At 44.1% G+C, this 12,532-nt stretch overlaps 1 protein-coding gene across 1 annotated transcript in view; it reads left to right on the top strand.

Moving 5' to 3' along the window:
- The window catches only part of LOC126344538 (apolipoprotein D-like), an 88,724-nt gene that overhangs the window by 66,010 nt on the left and 10,182 nt on the right, over positions 1–12,532 (top strand). Inside the window, exons 4-5 of the mRNA XM_050002027.1 lie at positions 1,499–1,587; positions 2,017–2,112. Of these exons, the coding sequence (XP_049857984.1) occupies positions 1,499–1,587; positions 2,017–2,112 (185 nt within the window). The remainder of the gene's footprint in view (positions 1–1,498; positions 1,588–2,016; positions 2,113–12,532) is intronic.

The following is a 12,532-nucleotide window of genomic DNA, read 5'->3' as shown; positions in this document are numbered from 1 at the left end:
AAGATATAAAATGTAGGCAGGCAATGGCAAGGAAAGCGTTTCTGAAGTAGAGAAATTTGTTAACATCGAGTATAGATTTAAGTGTCAGGAAGTCGTTTCTGAAAGTATTTGAATAGAGTGTAGCCATGTATGGAAGTGAAACATGGACGATAAATAGTTTGGACAAGAAGAGAATCAAAGCTTTCTAAATATGGTGCTACAGAAGAATACTGAAGATTAGATGGGTAGATCACATAACTAATGATGAAGTATTGAATAGAATGGGAGGGGGGGGGGGGGGGAAGAGGAGTATGTAGCACAACTTGACAAAAAGAAGGGACCTGTTAGTAGGACATGTTTTGAGGCATCAAGGGATCACAAATTTGGCATTGGAGGGCAGCGTGGTGGGTAAAAATCGTAGAGGGAGACCAAGAGATGACTACGCTAAGCAGATTCAGAAGGATGTAGGTTGCAGTAAGTACTGGGAGATGAAGAAGCTCGCAGAGGATAGGGTAGCATGGAGGGCTGCATCAAACCAGTCTCAGGTCTGAAGACAACAACAACAACAACAACAACAGCGTCATATGTAGACACTGCAGCAGAATGTGTTACATATGTAGCTATTAGCAGTGGAGTAATAAGACGGAATATCATGCACCATGTGGCAGTATTCACGCGTCTCATTGTTTACAACGTTGTATCTACTGATCTGTGTGTTCCACAACGATAAACTCCTAACTTTGCACTTAGATGCAGTGCAATATGTGGATACTGTTAGTAAAATGTGTCACGATTACAGTTAGTAGCAAATAATCAATAAATTATAACGTCCCGCTCATTGGTTGCTTATAGGACATGGACAGCGGAAAAGTAGAAATCGATAAACTTGTCTCGTTTCATCATTTCGTAGGAGTTGTCAGAGTGGAAAAACAAATTCGTAAAGTTCGAAATTATGCGTAAGTTTGTTGCAACTCTCGAAGTACTATTATTTTCAAATAATGGGTGGCTAACTTCTGGGAAGTCACGTGTCACGGGCTACGTCTTTTTTCCAACCCCACCCGCACCCCTTCGGTAGGTAGGTGTGTCTTACCCCACAGTGCTTGTCGCCTGACGGTAACGTAAATGTGTACCTAGTTTGGGTGAAATTCCCGGAGGGTTAGGAGGAGGTGTGGAAAACGCAAACACACACACACACACACACACACACACACACACACACACACACAAACATACATACATACATACATTTTTATAACACGTATAGATTATCTTCACAAGGATGAAAATTAATCCAAGAGGTTGTAATACAATTCTTGTTAGCACTATAATACTTCATAAATTTTATGTTACATTGTACTGCACATTCCAGAATCTTCTCTGTATAACATAAAAAAAGTTAAGGGGGCACATAGCACTCTTGTTGAAGGGTGCACACAACCCTTAAACTGTGGAACGCTAAATGGCGTTGTATTGACGCTGTGGGAAGAACTTAACTTCAGAATGTGTTTTGTTTGTGAAGGACGGGCCGAACGCAGTCTATAAAAGGGCAGGCGAAGCTAGCGAACAACACGTCTGACGCTCGACTTGTCGTCAATTTCTCCAGCGTTGGTAAGTTGAGGAGCAACACAAATTATGTTCAATTGTATGAAAACCACTACAAACGGGAAAACAGTGTCACACAACCCATTGTTGTAGATAATCGTTATTGAGGAAGCAATAATATACTACATCTAGAAATTATGGGAAAAATCATGATTTGCATGCAGCCACGTCACCACGTCATTAAACAACCAGTTCCAGCCAGAAATAGACCATCGTCAGGTCATGTTATATCTGAGGATGGCATGGTAATATGGCTACGTGCAAACCATTACTGTCAAGAAATTATAATTTCGCTTATATATTAGCTGTACTGGCGTGCAGTGACGGCTATGAAACAGTTGTAAAACTTATGTTTCATGCAGATAGGTTATAGTGCCATATTTTGACCGGTGTTTGCTATTGAGCTAAATTTTTGGTATTTACATCTTGTTACAGGTTCTTTTGAGGCACCTTACTGGATCCTTGGCACTGATTACGATAATTATTCTGTTGTGTGGTCATGCGGATCGTTCGGCGATGTCGTCAATGCAAGTAAGTACAATTTAAAGAGTAGATTAGATATATTGTTTATTCTGTTGAATAAGTTCAAAGATGATCTGAAATGGATGGGTAGCATGCTAAAAACATACTGGAATTACGGGTTTAAAATAAATTGTGTGTAATTGTAAAAGACAGCCAGTACTAACTCATAACGGCCCCGTCCACAATCGTAACCGAATCCTGCCTTCCCTTGACTACCACCAGGTTTCAACTTTTCCCTTATATCTGGGTGTACCTTACCTTGTATCTTACGCCCCTGCTAGCATCGCTGAATAGTTTCCTTAATTGTGCGGTAATTACACTACTGGCCATCAAAATTGCCACTCCAAGAAGAAATGGAGATGATAAACGTGTATTCATTGGACAAATATATTACACTAGATCTGACATGTGACTACATTTTCAAGGAATTTGGGTGCATAGATCCTGAGAAATCAGTACCCAGAACAACCATCTCTGGCCGTAATAACGGCCTTGATACGCCTGGGCATTGAGTCAAACAGAGCTTGGATGGCGTGTACAGGTACAGCTGCCCATGCAGCTTCAACACGATACCACAGTTAATCAAGAGTAGTGACTGGCGTATTGTGACGAGCCAGTTGCTCGGCCACCATTGACCACACGTTTTCAGTTGGTGACAGATTTGGAGAATGTGCTGGCCAGAGCAGCAGTCGAACATTTTCTGTATCCAGAAAGACCCGTACAGGACCTGCAACATGCAGTCGTGCATTATCCTGCTGAAACGTAGAGTTTCGCAGGGATCGAATGAAGGTAGAGCCACGGGTCGTAACACATCTGAAATGTAGCGTCCACTGTTGAAAGTGTCATCAATGCGAACAAGAAGTGACCGAGACGTGTAACCAATGGCACCCCATACCATCACGCTGGGAGATACGCCAGTATGGCGATGACGAATATACGCTTCCAATGTGCGTTCACCATGATGTCGCCAAACACGGATGCGACCATCATGATGCTGGATTCATCCGAAAAAATGACGTTTTGCCATTCGTGCACCCAGGTTTGTCTCGTTGAGTACACCATCGCAGGCGCACCTGTCGGTGACGCAGCGTCAAGTGTAAACGCAGCCATGGTCTCCGACCTGATAGTCCATGCTGCTGCAAACGTCGTCCAACTGTTCGTACAGGTGGTTGTTGTCTTGTAAACGTCCCCATTTGTTGACTCAGGGATCGAGACGTGGCTGCACTATCCGTTACAGCCATGCGCATAAGATGCCTGTCATCTCGACTGCTAGTGATACGAGGCCGTTGGGATCCGGCACGGCTTTCCGTATTACCCTCCCGAACCCACCGTTTCCATATCATGCTAACAGTCACTGGATCTCGACCAACGCGAGCACCAATGTCGGGATACGATAAACCGCAATCGCGATAGGCTACAATCCGACCTTTATCAAAGTCGGAAACGTGATGGTACGCATTTCTCTTGCTTACACGAGGCATCACAACAACGTTTCACCAGGCAGCGCCGGTCAACTGCTGTGTGTGTATGAGAAATCGGTTGGAAACTTTCCTCATACCAGCACTTTGTGGGTGTCGCCACTGGCGCCACCCTTGTGTGAATGCTCTGAAAAGCTAATCATTTGCATATCACAGCATCTTCTGGCTGTCGGTTAAATTTCGCGTTTGTAGCACGTCATCTTCGTGGTCTAGCATTTTTAATGGCCAGTAGTGTAATAGAGAATAAATATTTTACACAAGAATTAATATACTATGTTTTAGTGTTGATTGTATAAATCAGATGTGAGTTGGTTCTCAAAGATTTGAAACAAGTAGTAAATTTACATTTGTTTTTCAGTTTTTGTGTAGTGCTTAATGGAGTAGTATAAGTACAATGGCAAGAAAAGATCACAAAACCAAAAATAGTAAATGAAGAAGAATGAAGTTTTGGTATATTTGTATGTGTAACATATTTAAGTGAGTAACATTGCAAGTTCACAGACTTCTGTAAGAGAGAAATTAGCCATTGCAAATGTACAATGCTGGTACATTAACAACTGCTGTAGTCACCAGAATGTTAAATGAAAGAATGCAGACCAGAATGTTAAATGAAAGAATGCAGACGTGCATGCATTGTGTTGTACAGGAGTCACTCTGTGGGTGGGGTTCCGTGAATGTTGCACTTGATTGGTCAATGCCGGGAGTCTTAGTGCTTGTTTGTGGATAACGTTAGAGTTGTCGTCCGGTGATTTCCCATATGTACTCCACTGAAGTTAGATCTCATCACTGAGCTGGCGAAGCCTGCTTGTCGACACATTGGGTTACAACAGCGATATGAGTGTGTGGTGTGGGTACTGTAAGACCTTCGGTACACACACCATCAGATTATTTGACTTGTCGCTCTAACGAAGTAGGGGAGTGTCAACAATATGTCTCGTGGTGTTACCGTGGCGTGTTTATCTTCTGCCGTCAAGTCAGACGATAGAAATGTCACTTGCACGCTTAGAGTAGCAGATTGACGGTGACCAACTTTAAACAGAACTTGATTAATTTCCACACACATTTATTAAAATAATTAAAGCATAAAAAATTACTTAACTTGGTTCTGGATGCTATTTACAATTGACAATCTGAAGTTCCTTTGGATTTGGTACGTTAATCTTCATCGCACATACACTCCTGGAAATGGAAAAAAGAACACATTGACACCGGTGTGTCAGACCCACCATACTTGCTCCGGACACTGTGAGAGGGCTGTACAAGCAATGATCACACGCCCGGCACAGCGGACACACCAGGAACCGCGGTGTTGGCCGTCGAATGGCGCTAGCTGCGCAGCATTTGTGCACCGCCGCCGTCAGTGTCAGCCAGTTTGCCGTGGCATACGGAGCTCCATCGCAGTCTTTTAACACTGGTAGCATGCCGTGACAGCGTGGACGTGAACCGTATGTGCACTTGACGGACTTTGAGCGAGGGCGTATAGTTGGCATGCGGGAGGCCGGGTGGACGTACCGCCGAATTGCTCAACACGTGGGGCGTGAGGTCTCCACAGTACATCGATGTTGTCGCCAGTGGTCGGCGGAAGGTTCACGTGCCCGTCGACCTGGGACCGGACCGCAGCGACGCACGGATGCACGCCAAGACCGTAGGATCCTACGCAGTGCCGTAGGGGACCGCACCGCCACTTCCCAGCAAATTAGGGACACTGTTGCTCCTGGGGTATCGGCTAGGACCATTCGCAACCGTCTCCATGAAGCTGGGCTACGGTCCCGCACACCGTTAGGCCGTCTTCCGCTCACGCCCCAACATCATGCAGCCCGCCTCCAGTGGTGTCGCGACAGGCGTGAATGGAGGGACGAATGGAGACGTGTCGTCTTCAGCGATGAGAGTCGCTTCTACCTTGGTGCCAATGATGTTAGTATGCGTGTTTGGCACCGTGCAGGTGAGCGCCATAATCAGGACTGCATACGACCGAGGCACACAGGGCCAACACCCGGCATCATGGTGTGGGGAGTGGTCTCCTACACTGGCCGTACACCTCTGGTGATCGTCGAGGGGACACTGAATAGTGCATGGTACATCCAAACCGTCATCGAACCCATCGTTCTACCATTCCTAGACCGGCAAGGGAACTTGCTGTTCCAACAGGACAATGCACGTCCGCATGTATCCCGTGCCACCCAATGTGCTCTAGAAGGTGTGTCAACTACCCTGGCCAGCAAGATCTCCGGATCTGCCCCCATCGAGCATGTTTGCGACTGGATGAAGCGTCGTCTCACGCGGTCTGCACGTCCAGCACGAACGCTGGTCCAACTGAGGCGCCAGGTGGAAATGGCATGGTAAGCTGTTCCACAGGACTACATCCAGCATCTCTACGATCGTCTCCATGGGAGAATAGCAGCCTGCATTGCTGCGAAAGGTGGATATACACTGTACTAGTGCCGACATTGTGCATGCTCTGTTGCCTGTGTCTATGTGCCTGTGGTTCTGTCAGTGTGATCATGTGATGTATCTGACCCCAGGAATGTGTCAATAAAGTTTCCCCTTCCTGGGACAATGAATTCACGGTGTTCTTATTTCAATTTCCAGGAGTGTATATCTCTGATACTTGACAAAAGTGTCTATACAATTATCTTCATAGGTATGTACAGGAATATGGTAATCTGATTAGGCGCAGACTGAAACTTGACTATAGACTGGTGCAGACAAATGCAGACTGACTAATAGGAGTTCTGTACACTCGTTATCATACCCCGCACGTTCATGTATCACTGTGTGAGTGTGATCCGCGAGGAGAAATGGTTTTATGTTAGGACCAATCTCATTGGCTGCGTTACATATTAATACGCGTATCGGCGGAAGCAGAATTTGGTCTGTCTCTATGGCATCGCCATCTCGTAGTGCAGAGACGGACGAGCGCTGCGCCTGCGCTGTTGTGCTTAATGGGACAGGACGCGCTCTAGTGGGAAAGTTGTGTACTTGCTGACTACGCGGAACTATGTACACAACAGAGTGCGAGCTTTATCCTGTTCGCAAACACACCATGGAATGCTGTTCATGAATGGCAACACAACAGATTGAACCCCAGACTGACGCGCAAATTTGCAGTCAAGATGTGTGAAATAACCACGAGAATTCTCCTGAAGTTATACGAAATCGCATCCTAGACTCCTGCCCTCCAATGAGCTCTCCCTTGACACCGCTGTAGTTGCAACTGGCGGTGGTTTGGGTCCTGTGGAATGCACGATACAGGGCCTTTGGCTGAGAGCTGTCTCTGAAGTGACCGATTTGTAACAGTTCGTTGTTTCTCCGGGGTGCCAATTGCTGCTTAACTTGCTACTGCAATGTAGTGTGATGAGCCAGAGCCACACGCGAAACATGGTGCTCTTCCGCAGTAGTAACACAACGTGGCCCTCTCTAGCCCAGTCTTCTTGCGACTGTAAATCCTCGTGACCATCACTGTCGGCAGCCATGTACAGTGGCTACATTCCTGCCAAATCGTTCTGCAGTATCTAAGAAGGAATATCCTGCTTCTCATAGCCCTATTAGACGACCTAGTCCAAACTCAGTGAGGTTTCGATGATGTCGTCTTTGTTGCCTTAAAGACATTCTTGGCTAAGATCAACTCACCACGTCCAATTTCAAAGGTAACTAGCGCTCACGGCCGTTACAGCGTGTATTTAATGCAAAACTGATTTGCATCCTCATAGCAGTGGTACTTGAGCAACTCTTAGGCGAGGAGCAAAATTTCAATAGACATCATCTTTCAGATGTAGAAACTTCTTTTTATGTTGCAGAACTCCACAGTGTTGCGATTTTTTCCGTCAATGTACGTGTACAGGGAGTAATGAGTAAAGTGCAAATATTTTTATATGTGGTACCTTAATATGTACACACATCAGTGTGTAGGTTTTTTCCTCTGCTTCAAACAATCTTCCCACAAACATGTCACAAATTTTTGCGACCTGATGTTTGTGCATGTTTGTAACATTCTTTGTGGTCGCATCTGAGCCGCATAGTGGACTGTGCCTGTCAGTATAGACTTTCTGTTATGCATCCGCGCACCCACATTTCAGTACCTGAGATGCTAAACAGGGGAAATAGACATTAATGGATTGTTTGTTCCAGGCAGCATGGAGGTACTACCCTAACTAAAAATATATGACTTGCAATAGCTATAATTATTAGTCTACAAATGATGTAAATACTTAGTTAATGTCGTTCAACACACAGGCCTTAGTCACTGGTAGAAAAATCCACTCTTATACCCATTACACACTATATAACACTGAGGCATATACAATAACTAGTTCTCTATTTTAGTCAATTATCATCAAATTAAACCTAATATGCAATGCTTATACGGAAAGGATAGAAGGAAGGAAGTTCAGTGTACAACATGCCATCGACAACAACATCATTTTCAAAGCGCAAATGCAGACAGTGCTATGCAGGTAAATTTAATCCCTTAGTAGGCTGAGCATTGTGAAGGGACAGATCAAGATAAGATGGATAGTTTTTATCAGGCACTCAGTGATGTAGTTGTTAGAGTAAAGGACAAGGACAGTGTTCTGCTCATGGGGGATTTTAACGCCAGGATTGTAAATCGAACAGAAGGGTATGAAAAGGTTATGGGTAAATTTGGAGAGGATATGGAGGCCAACAGGAACGGGAAACAACTCTTGTATTTCTGTGCCGGTATGGGCTTAGTAATTACAAACTCCTTTTTTAAATATAAGAACGTTCACCGGTATATTTGGGAAGGCAGGGGAACCAGATAGGTCACTGACTATATAATAACAGATCAGGAATTCAGGAAGTCTGTGAGGGACACACGTGTATTCAGGGGATTCTTTGATGACACTGATCATTATTTAATCTGCAATGAAATTGGGATTGTGAGGCCGAAAGTGCAGGAGGTCAGGTCCATATGTAGGAGAATAAGAGTGGAGAAACTTCAGGATAAGGAAATCAGGCACAAGTACATAACAGCGATCTCAGAAAGGTACCAGTCAGTTGAATGTAGTCAATTACAGTCATTGGAAAAGGAATGGACAAGGTACAGGGACACAGTACTAGAAGTGGCTAAAGAATGTCTTGGAACAGTAGCGTGTAAAAGTAGGATGAAGCAAACAGCTTAGTGGAATGGCACAGTCAAGCAGCCTGTAAAAGGAAAAAGAAGGCGTATCAAAAATGGCTATATACTAGAAGTCAGGTAGACAGAGAAAGTTATGTTGAAGAAAGAAACAAAGCCAAACAGATAATTGCAGTATCCAAGAAGAAATCTTGGGAAAACTTTGGAAATAGGTTGGAGACTAAGGGTCAAGCTGCTGGAAAACCATTCTGGAGCGTAATTAGCAGTCTTCGAAAGGGAGGTAAGAAGGAAATGACAAGTATTTTGGAAAACTGCTGGTGAATCCTTTAGATGCCTTGGGCAGATGGAGGGAATATTTTGAAGAATTGCTCAATGTAGGTGAAAATACGATCTGTAATGTTTCAGATTTCGAGGTGGAATGGGATAAGAATGATGATGGAAGTAGCATCACATTTGAGGAAATGGCCTGGGAGTCGGGACAGGTTCCATCAGACTGGACAAAAGCAGTGATCACACCAAGCTTTAAACATGGAAACAGAAAAGATTGTATCAACTATAGATGTATTTCTTTAATCAGCGTTGTGGGTAAAATCTTCTCAGGTATTGTTGGAAGGAAAGTGCGGGTATTAGATGAGGACCAATTGGATGAAAATCAGAGTGGGTTTAGGCCTCTTAGAGGTTGTCAGGACGAGATCTTTAGCTTACGGCAAATAATGGAGAAGTGTTATGAGTGGAACAGGGAATTGTATCTATGCTTTATAGATCTAGAAAAGGCATATGACCGGGTTCCTAGGAGGAAGTTATTGTCTGTTCTACGAGATTATGGAATAGGAGGCAAACTTTTGCAAGCAATCAAAGGTCTTTACATGGATAGTCAGGCAGCAGCTAGAGTTGACGGTAAATTGAGTTCATGGTTCAGAGTAGTTTCAGGGGTAAGACAAGGCTGCAACCTGTCTCCACTGTTGTTCATATTATACATGGATCATATGTTGAAAACAATAGACTGGCGGGGTGAGATTAAGATATGTGAACACAAAATAAGCAGTCTTGCATATGCGGATGACTTAGTTGTGATGGCAGATTCGATATAAAGTTTGCAAAGTAATATTTCAGAGCTAGATCAGAAATGTAAGGACTATAGTATGAAAATGAAAGTAATGTCAGTTGGAAAGACATATAAACGGGTTGAGTGCCAAATAGGAGGAACAAAGTTAGAACAGGTGGACGGTTTCAAGTACTTAGGATGCATATTCTCACAGGAAGGCAGCATAGTGAAAGAACTGGAAGCGAGGTGTAGCAAAGCTAATGCAGTGAGCGCTCAGCTACGATCTACTCTCTTCTGTAAGAAGGAAGTCAGTACCAAGACTAAGTTATCTGTGCACCATTCAATCTTTCGACCAACTTTGTTGTATGGGAGCGAAAGCTGGGTGGATTCAGGTTACTTTATCAACAAGGTTGAGGTTACGGATATGAAAGTAGCTAGGATGATTGCAGGTACTAGTAGACGGGAACAATGGCAGGAGGGTGTCCACAATGAGGAAATCAAAGAAAAACTGGGAATGAACTCTATAGATGTAGCAGTCAGGGCGAACAGGCTTAGATGGTGGGGTCATGTTACACGCATGGGAGAAGCATGGTTACCCAAGAGACTCATGGGTTCAGCAGTAGAGGGTAGGAGGAGTCGGGGCAGACCAAGGAGAAGGTACCTGGATTCGGTAAAGAATGATTTTGAAGTAATACGTTTAACATCAGAAGAAGCACCAATGTTAGCACTGAATAGGGGATCATAGAGGAATTTTATAATGGGGCTTTGCTCCAGACTGAACGCTGAAAGGCATAATCAGTCTTAAATAATGATGATGATTATGATGAATAGGCTGTGCCATAACACAGCACATGCAGGAAGACAACACATACACAATAATTAACTATCGCCACCGCACAATCTAAGATTATACAACAGTCAGATGCTAGTGACACATACCACAAAAATCAACTATCACCACCGCACAATCGAAGATATATAACGGTCTGAAGCTAGTGGCAACAAATCAATCGAAGATTATTACAAGACCCAGGTGCTAGTGAAACATAAATACAAAAATCAATTATCACCAACGCACATTTGAAGATATATAAGAGTCTGAAGATAGTGGCAACAAATAATAACCGTCCATAGATGACCGAATATTATTTAGTCTATCAAAGTGTTGTTTTGACTGCGAGAGAAGAGTTTCCCAAGCAAAATTGAAGCGAAACCTCTATCTCTAATCATAAGGAACTTCCTAGTTTAATCACAACTGTTTCGTTAATAACTCTACCCCAATAGCAGTGCTGTTTTATTCCACGACATGACGGATAAGAAGGCAGTGTTCTGCAATAGCAGATTTCCCCGACTGTTGTAGCGTGTGTGACGCTTGTGGTCCATACACGTCACGCTGCTACGTTCCCGTAACGGTCCGCCTCTGTAACTGATTGGTAAACGCAGCAGAATGCCATGTGAGGGGCCTGGGTCGGATTTCCAGCAGGGTCAGATATTTTGCTCTGCTAGAGGGATGCATGTTGTGTTGTCGTGATCAGCATTTCATCCTTGATCCTTGTCGGCAGGCAAGTCGCCGAAGTGGTGTCAGCTAAAGAGACTTGCACTAGGTGACCAGTCTACCTGACGGAGGCCCTAACCATACGCAAATTCCATTCCTTTGCACAGCCCTCTCTCGTCGCCTTTGTGCCTTGGAAACGACGGCCTGTGCACCTGTCGAAATATCGATAGTTTTCGAGAGCGTCACCAGGCCTGCATTTGGGTAAGTTTTTTGAACAAATACTACAAGACGTCATTTAATAGGAGTACGAAACTCAACATTATAAGAATATACGTTCGTTGATTTTACAAACATTTCTTTTCAATCTTTTGCATTCGACCGTTTAAATTTTTGGGTGTGCATCGGACATGAAACTGTTGTGCATAAATAAGTCATTTTTTTATAAAAAATTTTAATTACCCAAAATTATTATGAACATTAAAGTGAAGTAAGTGCACCTTAGCGCTAAATTTCCACGCCGGAAGAAAGCTGACTTGAATAAGCAACCGTTTATAATGAAGTCATTAAGTCAAAGTTTTGAACGGAATAGACCTATGTGTGAATGTAGATTTTTCTGGCGTATACTGCTGATGAAAAGCACTCAGATTTCCAGCCTGGTGGTAGCGTCAAGATGTTGTGATGTTTCAACAAGAAGACAACAAGTACAATAGTTGTCTTTTTTTGTTCCTTTATTGATTTTCGATTCCCTCCCACCCAGAGTGGGGGGTGGGGGAGGGTGACAGCAGCTTTGATTTCATGTAGTTGCCGAAACGACTTAGTATCTTAACGCTGCTACCCGGATGGAAACCCGAGAGCTTTCCATCCGAATAGCCCTACATCACAGTATTTGTTTAACCTTTAGCGAAACATGTATCACATGTTTAGCGTAGGGTGTTCGGCTCTATAAAGGCACAGGTCTCATGCGCCCAAACTTTCACAAGGTAACGACGAATTGAGAGACGTGCTCTCGGTCACTGAGCAACAAGAAATAATTATTAGTACTGCTGTCGCGCGAGAGATGGTGTCACAGGCAAACAGTTTTGAAGCGGGACTTGTCCGATACAGACCGGTCCGATCCTAACCGACCTTTCCCTTATGCCTACTCCATCTAATAAGAAGGTAGGGGCCGGCCGCGGTGGTCTAGCGGTTCTAGGCGCTCAGTCCGGAACCGCGCGACTGCTAGGGTCGCAGGTTCGAATCTTGCCTCGGGCATGGATGTGTGTGATGTCTTTAGGTTAGTTAGGTTTAAGTAGTTCTAAGTTCTAGAGGACTGATGA

This window comes from Schistocerca gregaria, chromosome 1 (genome assembly GCF_023897955.1).
Source record: "Schistocerca gregaria isolate iqSchGreg1 chromosome 1, iqSchGreg1.2, whole genome shotgun sequence".
Lineage (NCBI taxonomy): Eukaryota > Metazoa > Arthropoda > Insecta > Orthoptera > Acrididae > Schistocerca > Schistocerca gregaria.
This window is presented reverse-complemented; position numbering and strand designations above follow the sequence as displayed.